The sequence below is a fragment of the Echiichthys vipera genome, assembly GCF_963691815.1.
Source record: "Echiichthys vipera genome assembly, chromosome: 13".
Lineage (NCBI taxonomy): Eukaryota > Metazoa > Chordata > Actinopteri > Perciformes > Trachinidae > Echiichthys > Echiichthys vipera.
The window spans coordinates 10,923,224-10,945,405 of record NC_139838.1 but is presented as its reverse complement, the minus strand read 5'-3'; the positions used below and the strand labels follow the sequence as shown (position 1 = coordinate 10,945,405).

Sequence of the window (22,182 nt, the reverse complement as noted above, 5' to 3'; positions counted from 1 at the left end):
TGCATTTATTTAATAATGAATCTGTTACAGCTCTGCACCACATACTGTACATTTGCATTAATTACTACATTGAACATTGTTATGGGTGGAGCTTCAAAGCTCTACAGACACACAACATCAATGGTTGAATGTAATAAATGACAAGTTTATTGTTGCACAAAATGTACAAAATAACAAGCAAATGGACAGCCCCCCACCCCCCACCGCCCCTTAGCATCCCTCCCCTCCCTCTGGTTCATCTGCAATAATGAAGCTGAATTTCTGAAACCTATGACTACGGCAAGTCCGATGGTCCAAGCCAAACGCATGGTAATTCTGAGAGACAACACATACCCAATTCCAGCATCACTGAACAATTAAAAATGAATAAAAACACCTTATTTACACATTTCTGTCAGAACTTTTACAACATGCCATCTATATATTTATACAGAATATGCTTGTGCACATACCCCTGTATAGAAAATATATTATAAGATCAAATTAAATTAGACTAAGGGCTATAGACATCCAAAGTACAGCACTTCTTTTTAATCTCCATTTCAGATTTTTTTGAATTTTCATTTTAATGTCCCGCTTATTCAATGACATAGTTCTCTGTCAACCTCGTACTAAAAGAAAGAACTCTAGCTGTATATGCAAATTGAAATGTTATTTTTTTCCTTGAGGACCCAAGCTGACTATGTAGATGCCTGTTGGAAAAAAAACTCACACATTTACACTGGAACACTCAGATCTCTCCTTGATGCATGTGAGTAAATATGGCCATCGCCTGACTTTGTGTGCATCATTTTATGTTGTCTTGGCTCTTTCATACGTCTTTAAAATGATGATCAGTGATGTTTTACAACGTATCCTCCACTCCGCCCCCCCCCCCCCCCCCCCCCCCTCCTCGAGCCTGGCTTGATGATGTAATAAAAGCAAAAACCAATCAGCTTTGGCACTGGGTGAAGAAGTAAGTGTGCTGTGGTTTCCTATAATGCCTTTACTGTTATTATCGTTATTATTATTATTGTCTTGCAGGTCCTGTAAGATCTCATTCGTCCCTGTTTGTGCACCAATGTGAAATCGTGTGCAAAAAAAGGGATGAAGACACTGAAGTCTAACAAGCTAGTACTGTGATATCTAAACCACATTAGCACCATGAAGAAAGAGAGAGAGACATAGTTCAAGTAAAGCCAGACTACTCACAAGATGTTTGTGCTGGAACATATACAGCGTTAGGGGTACACAACATTGGATGGAGTTTTTTTTGTGCCAAGGAAAAACCACATATCCCACAGATGGAGGGGTGGGTGGGAATAGGGTGATGAGGCAATGAGTGCGAAAATATAGGCATCCTAATAAAAAGGCTACTTGTCTCCTTGCCTCCTTTCCTTCAGCTGCACCGATGCAGGAAATAAACAATACAGGTAGAAGCAAATCTCCGGAATGCATCCATCACATTGCTTCATAAATGGCCTGCAGGTGGAGATGGGTGCAGCTGAAGGAGACAGCCACGGCACTACATCCACAACCCTTCGGGCGCTTCAGACCTCCTCCGGTTAAACTGTGAGGGGGAACAGGAAATGACTTTGGGATCAGATCTCAGGGGAAAGGAGATGGCGTTGTTCGTGTGCAAAAATACTTGTCAGACTACTGCTGGAACATGAACCCATTTATTTTTTTTTTGTACATTTTCAGTTTGCTTCGGTTCTGACCTTAAATTTCGCAATATAGCTTCCTCTTTAATCCTACTTATTTTCATCTGCTGCTTGTGTTTCACTTGTTTTAATATATATCTATATTTTCTTTTCTAGCTTTTTTTTCTCTTTTCTTACTTTACAAAATGAGAGACAGAATGATGGACGGCTGACAATATATATAATTATTTTCCTCTTCTTATTATCATCAGGTTTCTCAAGATGATTTTCTTTGTTCGTTGTAAACAAACAGGGTTATCAGCCACTGGCGTTGGTTTTCCCCCTTCCTCCTTCAAGTGCACTCCTTCTTTCCTCTTCCCTCTCTCTCCATCTTCTCATTGCAGGAGGGCCCTGATTTGTTTGGAGGTGCTGTCATCATTTAGATGCCGTGTCGTATACCTGAAGAAGAAGGCGACAAAGTCAGAATGCTCTAGGAAATGTCTCTATGTAACGCTTTCTCTGTCGCTGTGAGACACAAACACACATCAATTGAGTGCTCACTGCTTTTTTCACCACACACACAGACACACACACACACACACACACACACACACACACACACACACACACACACACACACACACACACACACACACACACACACACACACACACACACACACCCACACACACCTCAGTGCGTTCAGAAGCCCCTCCACACTGTTGGACGGTTGCTCTTTCAACACCTTGATGCAGCCCTTCATCTGTTCGGCACAAAGACAACACAGGGTGTCAGATAAAGGGCAGCAGCCTCATATCCACCTCATCTCCTGCTGCTGCTGCTGCTGCTGCTACAGCACAAAAGCACTGACTCAAAGACACACACAAAAGTCAAAGTATTGTTCAATATATATCATTCATGAGCGATCATTTCTTTATATGGTTCAACCTGTGTTTCCTTCTCGGTTTAAAGTGAAACATTATCTTTTTGTCTTCACAGGGGATGGCCTTTGCGTGGACATGAGCAGTTGAATCAAAGAGGGATTTTAACAGCGTATGAAAGGTAAACGTATTCAGAATCCCACGAGAAAAAGAACAAATCGGAGAAAACAGAAACACATGAACTTAATCTCTCTTCCTTGAATGACCCCCCCCCCCCCCGATTTACCTTCAACCCACCGAGTTAGGCCATTTGATCAACATCAAGGCCTACACTAGGTGTGTTGTTTTTAGATTGTTCATCCAGACAAAATAATGTTTGATAAAAACAATTCCATTAGAGTACGCCCTTAATCTCTCAGAGGAATACTTCACCCTTTTTTCTATTAGCCGCTCACCCCGTTACTTCGTAGTGAACAAAGAATTTAAGTAATAGGTGGCTGCGTTCTCAGTTATTGGATTCTTCGTTCACAGTAAAGGCATGCGAGAATTCTTTTTAAATATCTGAAAAGGCACTTATAACACAAGTTGGAACACCGATGCTCTCCACTGAAGTAGACTGAGAAAATAATTCTGGTGGCTTTATTGACACCCACCCCCACAAAAAAGCACAAAGAAAAGTACATCTTGGGTACAGGAGCATACCTAACGGTAGCTCTACATGTACCGTTTTTCATGTAATCAAATAGGACCTTTAAAGGGAGTGTTTAGGTGTGTTGCAAAACAGAAATCACAGAGATATGCGTCTGTTTTATTTACATTATTTGTGTACTCACATCGATTTTGGAGGTCTTGGCGAAAGCCCCGACAGGGTGAACGTGGTCATAGAGAATGATGACTCCCACCATCACCCTCATGCAGAACAGCATAGTGTCTGTGTTGGTGAACCGACAGCGGTACTCCCTGGGACAAAGACAGTCAAGGAGGAGAGGATAAAGAAAGGTGAAATAGAACAGGACGGGACATTGAGTCAGGATCAGAATGTAGCTGCTGTGATTTGAAAGGCGGTGTGATCGCCTTGACAAATTGCCGATGACTTTTATTCACATAGAGACATCTAATAAAAAACGATTCAACATTTTAAATGTGGCATGAAGGACACTATGAATGATTCAGTTTATGAATGATTCAGTGAGATCCAGTCTATTGAATTAGTGGCTCAAACTTGAGAAGGCTTCTTTTGTGTTCACTTTGAAAGGGCTTGTTCATTTCAAATCTAGGCTTCTGACCTTGGAGAGAAAGACAAGCAGAGAAGGAGCTGAAGTGATAGAGAGAAGGTAAAGTGCGGGAAGTACTCACGGAGTCTCCAGCATGACACGGCACACACAGGCCATGGTGCTCAGACAGTCTGTGGTGTCCTCTATGGGCAGGGTCTTATTCTGAAGGACAGGAATAAAGAGGCGTCAGAGCCAGAGTTGCCTAATAATAACATTAATTTGAATGTTTGGAGATTAGATAAACACTGAGAACACTAATCCCATCTCAATAGACTGACTCTGTCCTCTATAGTGGACATGTACAGCATGTTCTCATGGAACAAAATGTTCTACCACACGGTGGAGACAAAGTACATCTGCAGAGTTTAGTAAAGGGAGGCGAGGCAACAAAAGTCTCAAAAGTATTTCTTAAAATGTCTGTTGCGTTGAGGTTTGAAGTTAGAACACCAAAATAAATAAAGGAAAATAGGATACTAAAATATTGTTTCAACAGAATTTCAGACCACAGTTCAGCACTAGACTTCCATCGACTAAACCTCACAAATTTCAAACAAGTCCATCAGGTTCACTGAAAAATTATCATCATCATTGTTTATATAACTTTTGCTTTTGCTCGCTTTCACTGACACTAACCAAAACTACAATAAATGGCCTTCCACACTGCATTCTCACCCTGGGCTAGGTCCCATGTGTTCTTTCTTTTCTATACTTTATTTGTCTGTTTGTGAGCTGCCTCCATGCTGAGAAACAGTTGGAGCTGTAGCTATGCTGGGTGTGTGATAAAAGACGTTACTGCAGGAGCATTTTGGCGGTTACACTGACAGTACTGTCAGGTGAACGAGGCGGACTTGAATGCAGCAAACTCTGGGCTAACCCTGCTGCAGATCATGGCTATTAAGGATGAACTCGGGGTTAGCCTGCTCTGGAACATGTCAGGACTGTGCCAGTTTAAATACTTTAGCATGTGCGAAAAGCCCTTATGAGGGTTAAATCTGGACTTCTTTATGGATCTGACTTGGTAAAAACTGGAAATCTACCTCTGAAACAAACTTTGTGGTGGCGTTACTCAGAGTCTTGAGCATCGGTGTTGCTTCAGCGTAGAACAGGGACATCCGATTAGCCATCTCGTTGTTGACCTCGTTCTCTGCTTCCAGCTGTGTGACAAAACAAAAAGGACAACTTTAAAATGCATTAATCATCAATCACACCTAGTCCAATAATCATGTCGCCCAGTCAGTAAAATTAGGAACGCCAATTAGAAGGGAAACACTGCTTGTACACCTCCACTTCAGTCATAAATGATTAAATAGAGAAAGGGTAGCAATGCAGCATAAACAGCCAGAGCCAGATGGTGCCTCCAAGGCCTCACCTGCTGGTTGTTCAGCCTGTTCCTGCTTATAGTCCTCCTGTAGTAGCTGAAGTCATTCTGAATGGCTGGATTTGTCATCTGCATGGTGAGAGAAGAGGCGATTTATGATATTGATTTTTCACTGGAGTAAAGGTCAGTCTCTTAGGGCTGTAATCACACCAAACATGATTCTCCTAACCTTTAGTTCATCAAAGCTGAGTGTAAAATGAAGGATTTCAGCGAACTGTTTGGCCAGGGCCTGCTCTCTCTCCAGGTGCTGCATGGGAGCGTACGGCGGGCTGGTCAATGCCTCCAGCAGGCTGCGCAAGGCATTCTCTGCAAACAGACGTAGATGTCAGAAATGTATCTGCACAAGCTTGAATATGCATGTCATACTTGTAATGTAGACTTGCATCTGTTCGTGTTCAGACTGCTGTTATTCTCTCTGATCTGTCCTGGATCTGAAGTCTCTCTCATGTCATCAGATTTCCAAACAAAATGCAGCAGCAGAATTTAAACTGCTTCAAACTGATGAAATCCCTTCATTCCAGTTCTGTCACCTCCTCACTGGACATCACCATACCTGTTGGGCTTTTAGAAATGAACCCAGGACCTTTAAAGGCACAGTAGGATGTGATCTGTCCTCAGGCAGTATAACAGACCTTTAGATCCCCTCTGAGAGAAGGGCCAAGGTCCTTTAACAGGCTGGGATTTAACATTTCTCAAGCTTCTTTCTCAAGAGTCCTCAAGCTTTGAAACAACATGTCTGTTAAATACTAGATGTGGATTTCTTTTTCTTGGGGAATGTTAAATGGGGAAACTGTGTGCACAGGTGGGCGTGTCAAAGGTTTTATCCAATCAGGAGCGACGTGTCAGGAAACTTATGGTTTTTAAGGCACTGAGCTTGAGCTCACAACAGGGTGTTCAACTCACTGCTGTTTCTTTTTAAATGAACATTTTGTTACATTTTGTCAGGGCTGAACGCGCCCATGGTGAACCTTGGGTAGTTAAGCTGTGGATAGAAATACTCTCAAGGAGCTGTAAAGTATATTCTAATGAGCCTGCATGTGACAGAGGAAGAAGAGTCAATTCTGAATAGCTTGTTGAATCCAATCTTGTCTGATCCAGACAGCCCACAATAAAAAGAGTTGTCTTATTTCACAGTTTGTGTCAGTAGGCACTCAGGATGTTTGTGCACAAGCACTGGAAAAGAGAGTTTTTCATGACATCTCCCTTTTAAGAATGGCGATATTGGTCTGTGGAATGGTCAGTCCGACACTTTGGGTCAGACTGAAATACCTCAACAACTACATCTTCATGGACTGCCATGGACTTTTTCGTATGGATGATATTACTCTGATGATCTCTTAGTGAGTACTGCATAGATTTAACATTGTACGCTTATAATGGTTGGAATGTGGACTAAGACTTCTTAGACTTAGACTTAGACTTCTCTTTACTGATCTTTTAGGATGACTCCCGTAATGAAATTAAGTTTCCAGCAGCTTACAGAAACACGAGGGAGGTATAAAAAAATACTGTATAGGATAACCAATAAACCCTTAGCTTAATATACTGTATACAGAAAGTATACAGTATATACAGTAAACAATAAGATATATATATATATATATATATATATATGAGGTAGATGTAAGAATACAGGTCAAAGAAAATTCATGAAAAATGAAATCAGATAAGTTACATGTAGAGCAAATGTATAAGATAAAATATGTATGACTGTATATGACAGAAATGAGCAGCAAGATTCAATTAATGCACTTAAGTGGTGGATAAAGTTATTGCACAAAGAGAAGAAGAAGAAGAAGAAGATAAGTGTCCAGGTGTGTAAGAGTAGATTATTAATAACACAGCGAGTGGCTCCCACTCCTCCCCTTCTGTCCTCTTTATTTCCTCCTCCCCCCGAGTGTGATGGCCAGTTTAAAAAATGATTCAAATTGATGCAGCAAAACCAGGGACTTCATCTCTTTAATTCCATGCATTCTTCTTCCTTGTTAAAACCTGGTGCCTACATTACCCACAGTGACCACCAACAGTTTGGTCGGAGATCGGGTGTGTCCAATCGTAGCCACTAATGCAGCCTCTACGTAGACTCTAGCCTCAAGCAGAAATGAGGAGTGGGCTTCAGAGGTTCTGTAGTTCAGCAGCTCTCTTTTTGCATCAACAATGAATTTCCCTCTACAAGACAAACTAAATTAACATATACTGTAAGTGCTACTCCATTGAGACCCCACTGTGGCTGATCAAACAGCCTGAGCATCCTTGTGGACACTGTATTAGTGACCATACGCATCCCCTGTGTCACATACAGTATGCTACTGAACTTAAGCCTTATCACTGCTTTGCTGCTTCTTACAAATCAGACACCACCAGAGCTGGACCTCAGAGGCTCTGTGTAGTAGTAATGCCTCAGAAGCAAAGTCCCCTGAGGCCCCATCCCTTCCTCTGCATTAAAAATGCATAAGGGCCTTCTATAAATACAGCAACAAAGTGTTTCATCTAGAGGGCCTGGGCACAAACCCCACTCTCCCTCCTGCTGTTAGCACAGAGCGCACAGTCCCTATCGTGAGCACTGATTCCTGAGGGTAAACACTGACAGATTGGCGAGAGGAACACTGCAGCTGTTTGTTTACTGTATCTGGGACCTTTTCACCTTTTGTTGACACCTTTGGTCAAATAAATAACTAAAAACAATGTGGCGCTAGAGGCATAAACAAACAGTAGGTATCTTCGAGTTTGTACTCTCATAGTCAATAAGCGTTGATCCCTTTCTCTCTGTAAGGAGGGCAGGAAAGTGGTGTCTACTCTATCCGCTGTGCTATAGCTCACAGATACATTAGCACAGATACATTATCATTAATTATTAGTCAGCCCTCTTTCTATGGTAAGCTGAGAACACGATGTCCATGAGATCGAAGTATTATTGGAAGGCAGAGCAGAGGCGGCAGCCAAACTCTATTCCTCTGCTCATACTTCTCTCTCTCACTGCTCTCTCTCTCTCTCTCTCTCTCTCTCTCTCTCTCTCTCTCTCTCTCTCTCTCCCTCTCACACTTTCTCTCTCTCTCTCTCTTTCTCTCTCTCTCTCTCTCTCTCTCTCTCTCTCCCTCCCTACTCTCTCTCATGCTGGACGACCATGTACCCCTGTTTCCGTAGCAACGGCTGCCTGGCTGCTAGGTCAGGATGCTGCAGAGATGGCTGGGAGGACATCATAGCTCGTGTGTGAGAGTCAAGGAATGCTGGCGGTCTGAAATTGCATGTAAAATCACTATGGTGATACATGGCAACATGGAGCGGAGCTGTGAAGCAGAATTGGCCGATCAAGATGAGCTTCTCCCCATTGCTTGTAATGTTAAGAGTCTGTTCATCACCTTAGAATTAATTCGTCTCTCATTTCATTTCCTCTTCTACTGCTGTTATATATCTTATTCCTGTGACTCTATACCTATACAACACTAAGGTGAGGGACCCTCATAGCCATAGTCAAAGCCTTTCTTCTGACAGCAAACACATTCTAAATCTAGATTTAGGTTACAACTCGATAATTCCAGCTCTTATTGGATCTACAATATGGCCACCAGAGAGTGTGTTACATCACCTGAAATTACTCTATAGGCTGCATGTAATCACTCACCCAGTCGGAGGGAAAACTCGTAGAAGCGCTTCAGTTTGGCCACCAGGGGGCAGACTGCGTTCCAGGCCTTCTCCTGCAGAGCGAGGTCGCCTGGGTTCTGGATGGCCTGCGGGAAAAGAACACAGGCAGAAGCACAGATGTTACTCTCTAAAATTATTTTTTTTTTAACCTCCTCTCCTCCTTAAATCCGTATTTCACTTAAGGACAGCTTTCACTTTCAACTGTGATAGTGCTTCTATGTTATAGTGGTTTCAGTTCAGCAAAACGGTGTAACTGAATCAAATGTCAGTTACCAGAAAAACCTAATTTAGTTGTTTTGACATGGCACCATAACATCCACTTAATGACATATCACTGTAATATTATTAGACCAACAGGTATATACCAACCTGTTCTCATCCCTAACTTATGGATATTCCTTACATAGGAATGCTTGGTCACGTCGCTTTCTAACACACTGGGTAGGTCTGGGTAGGTCTGTCAAACTATGACACTCCATGTACCACAGTTTTAAACAAGGAAAAGATTGTAACTTAAATTCCATTTGTAGATTAAGTAATCAACGTAAATAAGTCAATGAGTTAAAAGTCTGGTACGTCTCAGACAGGCACTAAAGGGTGCCCTGCGTGTCAGTGTAGGTCATTTAAAGACCTGATACAATACAGTGTTATACTGTATGTAACAAAACACATGACCAACATCTCTCAGTAATTTTCGCCACACAAATGTCATAAATAAATAGTTTCACTTCTAAAAAAGGTCTCACTAACAGCTGGACTGTAACTCGAAAAGAAGTAAATAGAGCATTTCTTCCATGGGTCAATACACGTTAGCATAAGAGTGTATGCAGGATTTACTCACTACAGTGCCCATGTTAATCGTAATGAAGGAACATGAGCGTTATGTTTTTAACAGTTCTTTGAACAGTAATGTAGGTCGACAGCTCAAATTAATAAGCTACTGTATGTTGGGCTTTGGCTACACAGGAAATACCTGTGAGTGGGATCAATTCATTGTTGGTTTTAGTCTTTTCATGGGATTTATTGACGATAACAAAAATACAGAATATTACCTGATTTATCCTTTAATGCTCCTCTGATCATTTTAATTTATAAAATAAGAATTCATGCCATATTCTGAATTATTCTGCCTGCTGTCCGGGATTAATTTAACATAAAATGTCCCAATATGTTGACCACACTGCTCTACGGAAGCTACAGTTCAACACAGACTTCAGAAATCCTCAGCAGGGGAACATGTTTTAAGAACAAAAAATATCAAGTGAAATATGACCAAATGGAAGAGTCTCCCAAAGTGAAACCTCTCCACGTCATCAAGGTTAGGAAGCAAGGAGAGGAAACAATTCAGCACTATTTTTCAACAGGTAAATGCCAACAGCTGAGCCATCAGCAGAAATGATTCCTATATTTAGTCCATACTACATGGTACACTATATGTCAGAATACCAGGTAGGCCATTTGAAACACAGTTTATTGATGTTCAGCACTTATCGACTGATTCATGCTCACTTCTCTTATCTCCTGGCCCGCGCCATTATAGGACTGCAGCTCGGCTAGGATCCCATGAGCCTCCTCCAGCACAGCGCTGACCTGGTTCCACACGGCTGTCTCTGCCTCTGTGGGCTGCGCATCTGGGAGGGGAGGAAGGAAGGAAAGCAAAGAGGGAAGGAGGGAAAGAGGAAGAGAGGGAGTGGGAAGTGAAAGTGTGATGTAAGGTACGGTTGAAAATATTGAGCGGAGTTTGCAGAAAAGAGGAAAGGAAAGACGGCGGGGAGGGCGGAGGGTGAAGAAAATGAGAAGAGGAGAGAAGATTTGAGGAGAGAAGGAGGTTAGTGAGGAAGGAAGAGTTGATAAGATGACGTCCTAACAGAGCAAAAAAAAAAACCTGAGACAACTAATTATTCACTACATGACTGCAATAAAAGCAAAATGCATTTACCGCGCCAGTGGACATTAAAGCTATAAGGTCAAAACCTTGCCAGTAAACGAATGATCTAATTTTTCCACCATAGAATTATAACATGAGACCTGTAAGCCACGCTCTGTCACACAGTGAAGTTTGATTACAGTGCGCGGTCACCCAATAATGACCAGAAGATGACAGGACAATACAACCTCAGGGAACTACTTGAATGAGGATGTAACAACTGATAGTTTCACATCGTGATGGTTTTCAGGCGTCTGACTCCATTTGAACAATTTGTCTGACTCCTAAACTGTCTCGACTGTTCTTTCATTTGAGATTTACACAGGCCTGCTTACTGGTACCGTAGAATTGTCCCATCAAAGTAATCTAATGGTCTTTCCATCGTTTTCTAACTCTCCATGTTTATGAATGAGACACTTTTTTGCCCTTGAGGTTTAATTGTGATAAATATGAAACAAGCAGCAGGGGAGACACGGTCTGAGCGTTGTTCTCTTTCTCTGTTTGACTCATACACACTGAGCAGCACATACACTGTAAACTCACTTTTTGCCGCAGGACACCTCCCAGTCACCGTTCTTTTTTTATTTGCCCATGTGGCAACTGCATGTATACAGGAGGGATTAAGGGTTTGAGAGACACAATTTAGGATTCGTCCTCTCGAGCCATCTTTGTGTTTGGTTTCTGTTTTCCTCTAACTATCCGTCCCAGTGTGTGACTCAGGTATAAAGTGTGAGTGGGAGTTGGCCTGTGCAGCTTTCTACATGCGGTAGCACCACTGATTATTTTTGCACCCTGGGGCATTGCCTTCCTGCAGAGAAATAGTAATCATGGAATATATGCTATCTTACGTGGACACCTACTGCCATAATAAGCACAGAAAGCATTGCTATTATGATGCGCTCCGGCTCCTTCTCTGGTAAACAAGATATTATGTTTACGAGCTACAGTATTAATTAAAGAAACATAGTATATGATCCTAAATGAATAGTTTGCTTTCTTCCAGAGTCAGATGAGAAAACAAATACAATTCTTATATCTGCATGCTAAACATGAACCTGGACCCAGGAGAAAGTTAGCCTATAGCTTAGCATACAGACTGAAAGCTACTCTGTCCAAACATTTCACCTATGGTGCCTTAAAGTTATTAATGTGGCTTAAATGCTGGGCTATTTCTTGAAAGGGTGCAATGACTCCAACTTTTTACATTTCCTACCCAACATGTGGGCTTTAAACTTTTACTCCTGCCTGAAGCTTCAAAACCAAAATGAAAAAGATAATATGATAATTCTAGTGTCATGTTTTCACGTGTGAGATGGAAAGTTTAAATGAAAGATTATCGCCATTTTTGTAATTTATTCCATCGGATTTGATCGTGATCCTTCAAAAGATTCTAATAAGGTGCTATAATAAGCATCCATTCATAAATAGTTTAATGAGAGCTCAGTAGCGAGTTTAAACCAAACTTTGAGCTGTGTGACAGAGGTGACTGTGTCTCTGGGTTGAGAAGGAGAGCTCACAGATGGCACAGGGTGGTTGGAGAGGGGGGATGTGTCTAAAGATGCGATGCCTGACTCTGACTCACTCCACTTGCTTTTGAAGTAAAGTGAATCACAGGCATAATAAATGAAGGGGAAATTCAGCCTGTTTGACAGCTGATGTCTCTTGCCAGCAGTGAGCTCTCCCACTCCCACTCTTAACATACAGTCAGTGAGGGAGGAGGAAGGCAGCTGTTAAAGGGAGAAAGTGGTTGAGGAGGAGCAGAATATGTAGGGATTGACTACACTGCAAAACATCTCCATCTTAACGATTAATTTAGTCTCATATCAGTCGAATATATCATCAAAAAAGAACTATTTTGACAAAGATTGTTTGGAATATTGTATTTAGTTATTTGGTTTAGCGATGTTAGCAACACGTGTTTAGTGTTAGTTAGCAAAGACTATGCTAACATGCTCAACTGAGAGGGTGAACATGGTAAACATTGCAGTATCTGCAAACATGAGCATATTAGCTCTGTCATTGTGAGCATATTAGCTTTGTCATTATGAGCATGCTAGCATCCTTCGCTCAATAAGTAAGCCTATAGCCTCACAGAGCTGCTAACATGGCTCAATCTCCAAAGGTTTTATGCTAGATTCTAGATCGTAAACCGAACATGGTTGTGGAAAGAAGCTGGCATAGCTGCGTAAGCATGGAGCAGCTAGCTAGGGTTAATGCTCGGCTTAGGTTACAGAAAATGTCAGTCACATCTTCATATTTATTTACTACAACGCTGCGTTGTAGAGTTCAAATAACCGTTTGTGTGTTGGCGCTTGGTCGTATGCCACTTATGCTTGGTAACTATGTTCGTTAATGATCTAGCATCTCCCATGTTTTATTTGTTGCAACAATGACGGAAGATTTTAACATTGAGCGTTCAACTTGTTGAGATGGACATTTTCACACTGCAAAGTGTAGAACTTGATTGAACCACTGTTTAGGGAAATGAGAAAAGGGGGAGATAGAGGTGGTTTTGATTACCAACCTCTTTCTCGATCTTTCTCTCTTTCTGTCGGTTTCTCTTTATCAATCTCGCTCTCTGACACACATTATTTAGTGCAATGCACACACTCTCACACACACACACAGACACAGAAAAGGTCACACAATAGGGGATGAGGAGATGAGAAAGGGGGAGGGATGACGACAGACTTTTTGTTTGCCATCGACATCCCCGAGCAACAGAAACCCACACAGGACTGGCATCCACTGTTCTCCACTGTTTTTGTAGCTTAGTAGCTTAGCTCAAAGCTTTATTGTCGTCATTTTGTCACAGTGTCACCATGCCATTGTGCATCTGTCAGCGTCTAATAAGGAGCGTGTGAGTAAGAACCTTTAGAAAGAAGCCTTTCAAATGCCAGTCCCTGGAGCAGAAATCAAAAGATAAACAAGAGGGTGAGGTGCAGAAGAGCTGAGGAGGGAGAGATGGGAAAATAAGGATGTAAAAAGGACACAAGGGTCAGCTACGATCAATGGAATGAGGAAAAGAAAGCAAACGCAACAAAGAGAAAGGGATAACTCAAAAAAATAAGAAGCGGATGGTCTCACGTTCAAAGTCAAGGAAAACTATTGGGCCATGCTCAAGTTCGGCGCAAGCCAGCACTTTCAGGAGGTTTCCCATGAGCCCCCTGGAACAGAGAGAGGGGAGAAGTCTGTGGGTGATGAGGGGATGGATGTCGGGGTTGTGCGCATGTACGTGTGTGTATGTGTGTGTGAGTTGTATGTGTGTGTGGTGTGTGAGCGGTGAAGGTGTCGGGGTGGGGGACTCGGTGAGACGGGGTTGTTGGAATGGCATGGTGGAAGTATGTCCTGGGTGAAGCATGGCAACATGGACACAGATGTTCTTTAATCCCACTCCTATGATGTTATTATTTATTCTTAGCTCACTTTGAATACAAAAAGTAATTGATTTGTTGCAGAGAATGTGTGTATGGGACATAGAGTAGAGACAGTCCCATTAAAATCTACTTTTCCTTTGCAGAAGCTGTGTAAACAGTTATAAATATAAGAATTAATTGATCATGTTATGGCACAAATCTTATAATATATAAGATTATGCATAAGAAGTTATTAGGATTTGATTGAGCAATTTACCCTCGGAATTAAAAAAAAGATAAATCCTAGAATTTATTCCTAATTTTCTGTTTGTTTGTTTTTTTAATGATATGGGGTTGGTTTTGTTTGGACAGGAACTGAGCAAAATCTCCCAAGACCCAAATACAGGAAAAACTTAATTGAGAGAGAATAAAATCATTTGAAACCATACAAATGACCCTTTAATGAGAGCTCTGTTAGAGCAGCAGAAGTGAAAAAGAGGTGGGCTTAAATTGCTAAAAAGTGGACAAAATTATTATCAAATTGAGCAATCTTGTATAGTTTCATTGCAGGTTTTACTTTCAAGGTCATTTTTTGGTTTGAAATGTTTTTTATTCATCTTGGATTTATGTTTTTTTTTTTATTCCTGGGAGATTTTGTTGAATAATATTGACATAATTCTAATTATGACTGTTTATAAAAATGCACACATACATGTGGTTAGGAGTCAAAGCCGAATGTACTGTTTAAAAGATATATATATAAATCAGTTGTTTTTATTTAAGGACAGTTTTGTTTAAGAGGTTACAGCATAAACTGAAAATGAAGCCGTTTTAGATTCATACTGATGCCTGTTTGCCTCACCGTAATTACCAATGCATCATTTTATTTATACCTACGCACCGTATAGTTAAACCATCGATAGAACAGCTTTCAGCATCAAAAAGCCCTGAGAGTGGGACTAGAGAGCGTCTGATAATGACAAACCACACCCACAGCAACACTCCACCGCACCATCACACCATCAACAACTCAGCAGCTCACATCCAAATATACCTCCCGTGACCCCACCCAGCAACCTCCCACTGAACACCTCTGCTGCACACATGTGCACTCACATTTCAAGCACACAGACACGTGCACACACCCCCAGCGCTCACTTACTTTCAAAGTCCAGGAAAAAATGTGGACAGTTCTCTAAATCCTTGCCAAGGACCTTAATGAGGTTCCCCATGGCTGGCGACCTGGACGGGAGGAAACAACAAAATGCATACAGTGCGCAGAACCTGGCAACCCGCATGAAAATACACAACATGCACATGGAGAACACAGCAGGTCTTAATGTTTAATTAATTTTTGTTACCCATCTGCACTTTTCTAATGATTCCTTCTTCCTTTCCTCCTCCATCCTTCTGTCTAAGCGATATGTCCAGAGTCAGACATTCCAGTAAGAAATGACGCTGATCACAGTTTGCATCCCATGCACAGCGTATTCTGTATTAGATTAGAGGGGGGCCGAAATCCAGTAGTGAATCATTTAGCTCACTCAATGGGAGTCACTAGGCCTGAGCAGTGGTTTTAATCCATTTACATTACTATAGTAACCTAATGAAACCCTGCTACTGTATGCACTGCCTACTTTCCCCTAATGCTCTTCAAGTACAGCGGTCTATGGATACTATATGACAAGCTCTTTATGCTTATACCCAAAGGTCAGATGCAAGCTCTATCAGATTATACTGTCAGACGGGCAGGATAAACAGGAATATATGCGTGCATGTTCATATACAACACCGGATAAAACACCATATGTCAGGTGTTTTAGAATTTAAGACCATGGTAGTGGTAGGGCCAGACAGTTTAAACATGCGCTGTGGAGCAAAATATTTCTGGGGAGGGCCATACCACAAAGTTAGGCTTTGATCCAACAGCGAGTAATACCAAGGCCAGAGCCACCAATTCAAAATTAAAAAACAGCTTATGTTCTATCATGTACAGTAGGGGAGAGCCATGTGTCATGATTATTGAGGTAAATGCGACATTAATACATTTTTCATTAGCAACAAATATGGTAGGTCCCATATAATGCTCAGGCTTTAATTAATGAATAATTCCTCATCCTGACTAAATAAAGGACTACCTGTATTACTCTTTCTCAGTTTAAGTTCCTGTCTCTTTAAGCCTCCCTTTTGAAAAAGCCCAGTCTGCTTCCGGGTCTTCCGCATCTGCCCTCTTGGTGTCTCTGCACCGTCATTGCAGCCGGGAAATTACTGTAACAGCAATGCAGTGGCACTTTCTACCTACATAGGCCTAGTGTAGCTGTGACATCACAACTGTACGAAAGTCCTGACGACTTGTTTAAAGGCACAGTTTCTGAGTTCTGGCTGTGTGCATTTCTCTGTGGATTAAGTGTTTTGATACTTTCACAGAATTTATACAGCACCACCCTACAGCTTTACAATTGAAAAAAGGCATGGAAATCTCACTTTTTACAATATGGGACCTTTAGGAATATCCTTTTACTATTCTCTAATTATTTCACAATCACAAGAATGTTAAAAAACAGGACCCTTTTTAATAGGAAATTATTCTGATATTGTGCTAATTGTGTTTAAATTCTCTGAACTAATGGTTTATTACGGTTATGGTAACAATATGCACGCAATAGCAGCAGTGAAGTATTATTTCAGCCCAGAATATGATCTAACATGCAATGTATCTATTATTTGGCATTGATCCTGTGGATGTTAATATCTATACTCAGATCAGATTTAGTAGCATCTACAGTATACTTAAGGTATTGGACCACCCAGCCCTAGTTCAAATCCACAGTCTAGTGTAGTGTAATTACTGTTTACAAAGATACCTCTAACATATCAGGGCGAATTTTATGCCCAAGACATCTAAATAAACAGTATATCCATGTTTCCATCTTGTTGAATGGTGCAGCCATAAGAAATATGGACACCACGGTTTGAATATGTCACTCATTGTAAACATCATACAGCTGCATTAAAGAGCTGTAATGAGCTGATGCAGAATACGTATGTGATACAGTGTGGAATAACATGATTTTAACAACCTTAAAGCTACTTAGTGAAGACATTTAAGGAAAATGGATGTCAATGGATCAAAGAGAGACAGGATTTAGAAGCCACACAGATCACATAAAACACACACACACACACACACACACACACACACACACACACAATAAAGACACACAAAAAATCCAATATTCAAAAATGACTCTCAGCTGTGCGAGTATGAAAGCCTCCCTCTTTGATCGCTCCGGTCTTTCTCGATCATAAAGGACCTTCGGTAGCAGAAGGTAAGCAGCTGCCAAGTTTCACTTCCTCTGCTCTACCCTCTGTGTTTATGTGCTATGTTAGCACACAGCAGACGCCTATCAGTTCCCCCCTGCAAGAGTGATTTATGGCCAGCATTAGCATGTTTATGAGATGCCATCGTCACGCAAAAAAAAAAAAAATGCCTGGTCTTTTTGCTGTTACTCAGCAAGAACGGGTGTTGCAGTGCAGCACTGAGGTACTGATAGAGAGGGGATGGAGTTACACCGTCCAGTCGCTGAGGCGGCTTGCTGACATTCTCCAAAGTAGCTCTTTCGGATGAGTGTCTACTGTATTATGTGTTTATTCTATCTACAGCAAAGAGCTCTACATGCTGAGTCACTGCTGTAGCCTGCGAGCATCAGTCTAGCCGTGTAAAACATGCCCCATCTCTTCCTGACTATAAGACCACCTGCTCCAAGATACGCACTGAACTGCGCTGTGAAGACACAAATTCACATCTTCACCCTGACAAAGTGATCGCAAGAGAAAAATCAAGCCGAGATTCAAATCAGAGCCTCATATCAAGCAATGGAAGCTCTCTGACATGTGAATAGTTGAGAGAGAGAGATCGTGTGTGTGTGTGTGTGTGTGTATGTGTGTTAGAGGTAGCCGAACACCATACACACACTTGAACACACATACACAGAGTCTGGAGCAGCATGTGGTCCATCCTGAGAGCAGCGCTCGGCTAATGGTTGCCTGGATACTGTTGGCCTGGTAATACCGTCTGCTCAACTCAGCAGAAGATGTAGGGGGGTACATCACCCAGCTCTGCTCACGCACTGGTCAGTCGTTTACAACAGTGATCTGATGCATCAATCCTTTCTACTTTAACAGCCATCAGTCTCAGTTCATTGCAGAGGATATGATGAGCACAAAAATGTCACCAAGCCTTTTTAAAAAACACAAAATAGGAAACCAAGAAACCGACAGCTCCTCACACCGCTCTCCTTACCCTCTTTTCCTACGAGTGATTCGCCTCTTCCTTTATCTTTAGCCCTCAGTTTCCTCTTCTTCCTCCTGTCCTTGTCCTCCCTGCGCGGTGAAATCGTTGCTGTGAGTAAATCCCAGGTTAGCCTGGCTCAGAGCGATAACTGCAGTCCCACGGTGGCACTGGTTGCCACTCTGCTTTTTTTTTTACAGAGACTGATGTAAACTTCTGCTCTCGCTCGTTCTCGCTCTGCCTCTGTGTATCTCTGTCCACTTCACACTTCTCTTTTTCAGCCATCTATTTAAAGACCTGTGGTTTTCTCTACTCTGTCTGTGTTAGACGCTGCTCTTTGTCTAGTTTTTGTTTTTGTTTTTTTTGTAGAAAAGGAAACTCTGCTGGTTGTTGGTATATAGAGCGTAAGACATATTCGGTGTTATTTACATTTCTGTCTTTGTCCTCCAGCTGTATCGTCCTTGTGCGTGTTCCTATCTTTTCAATTCATACGCAAACAGAGACAACTCCTTCTCTCTTTTTGAATAGATTTTTTTCAGATCAAATTGAGAGCAGACATATCATTTTACTCCATGCTTCAGGGCTCTGACTACACAGTTTGATGGATTTTCAATTCTGTTAATTAGTTGAGTGCTTCTGTTTGCCATTGGAGCTCCGTGCCACCTGTATGCTTTCTCAGCACTGTTTAATCTCATCCACACACAAATTGAAACTTCTGTCTCAGTACTTGTTACACAGCATGTGGGTTTAAGATGCAACTGTATACACTTTGATCATATTTAGTTCCATCAGTCACATGTGAACTTTGTTTCTACTCAGTTTTGATATATTAGAATAGAGTCTAATCCAAACATTAGAAAGGAAGCACCAACATCAAGATTTTCAGTAAGGGGCTGGCCATGTGGTTTAAGGGTCAGGACGTGGACCAAGAACCACAACATCCCTGGTTTGAATTCGGCCTGGGAACTTTGTTGCATCTCTCTCTCCCTCGTGTTTCCTTCATCTCGAATGTCCATCTCCACCACAAGGCTCCAGAACAGAATAAGTGCTGGACTTGAATGTTCATCTATTACCTTGGAAAAATTCTCACCAGACGATTTGAATTACTTGTTTCTGTTACCATCTGACCGAACTTTCCTAGTAAGGGTCTAAACCTGAAGAACTGAGGCCTAGCCCACACATCCACAGGTATTTCTGAATATGGGTTTGTTCCCCCTCGCAAACAGAGACAACTCCTTCTCTCTTTTTGTTTCTGACGTCAGAATGGGTTCCTCAAAAAATATCCCCTCCAGCTCTCCTCTCTGCCTCACTTCTCTATTTCACCACTCAGCAGCACTTTCCCGGCTGCCAAGGCCTGGTCTTGTCACACAACATCGCTGTCACTGTGCCATTCAGTCTCTGTGGTGGCCCTTAGGTGAAAACAAATCTAAGTGGCAGAATGGAAATGGCGAGATCGTTTTCGTTATCGTCCATAATGTACATTACATAAAAGCTGTTGGATGTATCCCAGGCTCACCATTGAGACATGTCATTCTGTGAATTAGGAAGTGTGTTTGGTGGCTATTGGTTCCAGTTTCTCTTACAAGCAAACACACACACACACACACACACACACACACACACACACACACACACACACACACACACACACATAGACACAGACACACACACATAGACACAGACACACACACATACATACACACACACACACACACACACACACAAGGTTTGCAGTCAGCCAGCTTGAAAGTGGAGCAAAGTGCTTGTCTTATGCAACTGTGCAGCACACAGCCCTCATCTGTAGTCCGGAAAGTGAAACCAAACTGAGGGGCTCCTCGAGTCTTAATAAAGACACGGCTCTGCTCCCACATGGCGGCTGAAAAGCAAACCTGGTCCAGCCTGGGAGCCAGAGCGAGGCCTCCCAGCTTCCTTTCAGCTCCTACTGAAAGATTCCTCCTGTTACAGCCCAGGAGCTTCACCAGTGTGGATTTACTAAGAACAGGAACAGCACCGCTCATCTTTGCCAAGTCTAACCTCTATTAAATTTCCAAATAATGCCATCTGAACTCCCTTTCTCCATCTGTGTCTCTTTCTCTCTTCCTCTAAACCACAATGATCTCTCTTTCTGTCACACACTGCTGATCCAGTGGCCTGTGAATGAAAACCCATGCAGCAGCTTGACTGTACACAACGGCTACAGTGACTGTGTACTCTCCCAGCTCTCATCCTTCCTCTCTACCCATCACTGTTTCCTTATTTCTAAATTGTCCACCTGCCTCTCCTCTCTCCAGCTTGCCCATATGGTGTTTCTCTGCCGTGTCCTTATTTTTCAGCGGTAATTATTTTTCTCTCTCTCTCAGCCTTTTTCCACTCCTCATTTCTCATTCCTACCTTCGCTTGTGTTTATCCCTCTGGAACACTTCACTGCATCAACCAGGGCTTGTCAGCTCCGCACAGTGGTTACAGCATCAGCACCCTGATAAAGAGACGGACAGGGAGACAGAGAGAAAGGGAAAATAACACAAAATTCAACATCATGTACAGTAGACTATCTGCCAGGAAAAGCAGAAATGTAAAAGTGCTGATTTTGGTTTTAAGAAAGATTGAGTCAACGGAACGAAAAGGCAAAAAGAACAAAAAAGGTACATAAAGGGCAAGAACAACTGAATCTGTAATTAGCCTGATGTGCTAGTTTTTGCCTCCAAATGAGGAGATTATTTTACCTAGAGTAGCTAGCTTTCAATAATATTTAACTGCTACAACATATAAAAATGTCACTATCTTTCAGTTTTAACCAGCAATAACTAATTTGTTGCCCACAAGGGAACAGCAGAAAAGCAGTTATTGTAACGCTTTCACGTAAACAGCTACGTTAGCATACAGTTGCCTAATTAGGCTACACATCAAGCAGATACGGAGAAATGTTAGCATACATTTGAAGTTGTATTTGTGCCCACCCAATTAATGTAAATCCCATATTAACTCTCATTCTAGTTCTGTTTTGGTCTTGATTACTCCTGTCAAAAATATCTGGCTCTGTAGCTGCTAAATGCTTCACTAAGCTAACAAGCTAGCCGCTAATTAACCCTAACCCTAACTCTTTCTGCCATTTGGTGCTGGCCAGGTGGTGTCAAGAGGTTATTTGGAGCTGAAAACTGAAAACAGCTGCACTAAAAAAACAACACCCTAAAATTGGCAAAAGCAAAATAAAGGGGGGAACGCAAATAAAACAGTAAAGTCCAAACCAACAGTATTTTGGTGTTTTCGGTTACTAGATAACTAAAATGGTGAGCTGAAACAAGTCTGAAAGGAACTGCAGGGTGGGGTGATAATTCTCTGAGTTTGACCCTTTCATGATGTAGTCATTTGATCCCTCATTATTATTTAAAAAGAAAGATTATAGTCACTTTAAGCATCCCACAATGGAGCGATACCATTTGAGCTATGAAGTTTCTACATAGAAGTTAAGCACTCATAGCTCACAGTCAGGAACAAAAGCTGTATATCTTCAATCCAAAATGATCTGCATTTCTTCTCCTAGATCTACAACACTCTAATCTGAGAACCTAGAAGGTGCTTCTTTGTTTCCCATTTTCCCATTTCGATTAAGCTTGTTAAGCCCATCCCAGTTATTGTGGGGCTCTCACAGCTCCAGCACTGTCTTATCCACTTATTGGTGTAACTATTAACACTACTTCTGCTGCCCTTGCATCATCGAATCTCATCAGAGAGTGCAGACAGGAGAGAGGCGGGGCCTTTGAAGAATAGTTGCCAGGGAAACACAGCCTCTTATTCTCATGGCAACACGGAG

General features: G+C 41.8%; 1 protein-coding gene across 5 annotated transcripts in view; it reads right to left on the bottom strand.

Annotated features, from left to right (window-relative positions):
• Positions 1 to 901: 901 nt before the first annotated feature.
• The window catches only part of fam49al (family with sequence similarity 49 member A, like), a 34,818-nt gene continuing 13,537 nt past the window's right edge, over positions 902 to 22,182 (bottom strand). The window contains exons 1-12 of one of the 5 annotated variants that reach the window (XM_083926260.1): positions 18,384 to 18,398; positions 15,243 to 15,322; positions 13,812 to 13,891; positions 10,307 to 10,428; positions 8,778 to 8,883; positions 5,325 to 5,461; positions 5,147 to 5,224; positions 4,815 to 4,931; positions 3,860 to 3,939; positions 3,337 to 3,463; positions 2,315 to 2,385; positions 902 to 2,081 (exon numbers count right to left, since the gene is read on the bottom strand). In XM_083926260.1, the coding sequence (XP_083782386.1) occupies positions 2,018 to 2,081; positions 2,315 to 2,385; positions 3,337 to 3,463; positions 3,860 to 3,939; positions 4,815 to 4,931; positions 5,147 to 5,224; positions 5,325 to 5,461; positions 8,778 to 8,883; positions 10,307 to 10,428; positions 13,812 to 13,884 (975 nt within the window). In that variant the 5' untranslated portion in view covers positions 13,885 to 13,891; positions 15,243 to 15,322; positions 18,384 to 18,398 and the 3' untranslated portion in view covers positions 902 to 2,017. Of the gene's footprint in view, positions 2,082 to 2,314; positions 2,386 to 3,336; positions 3,464 to 3,859; positions 3,940 to 4,814; positions 4,932 to 5,146; positions 5,225 to 5,324; positions 5,462 to 8,777; positions 8,884 to 10,306; positions 10,429 to 13,811; positions 13,892 to 15,242; positions 15,323 to 18,383; positions 18,571 to 20,762; positions 20,848 to 22,182 lie in introns of those variants that run through there. The other 4 variants (XM_083926261.1, XM_083926259.1, XM_083926262.1 and 1 more) reach the window with 4 other exon arrangements.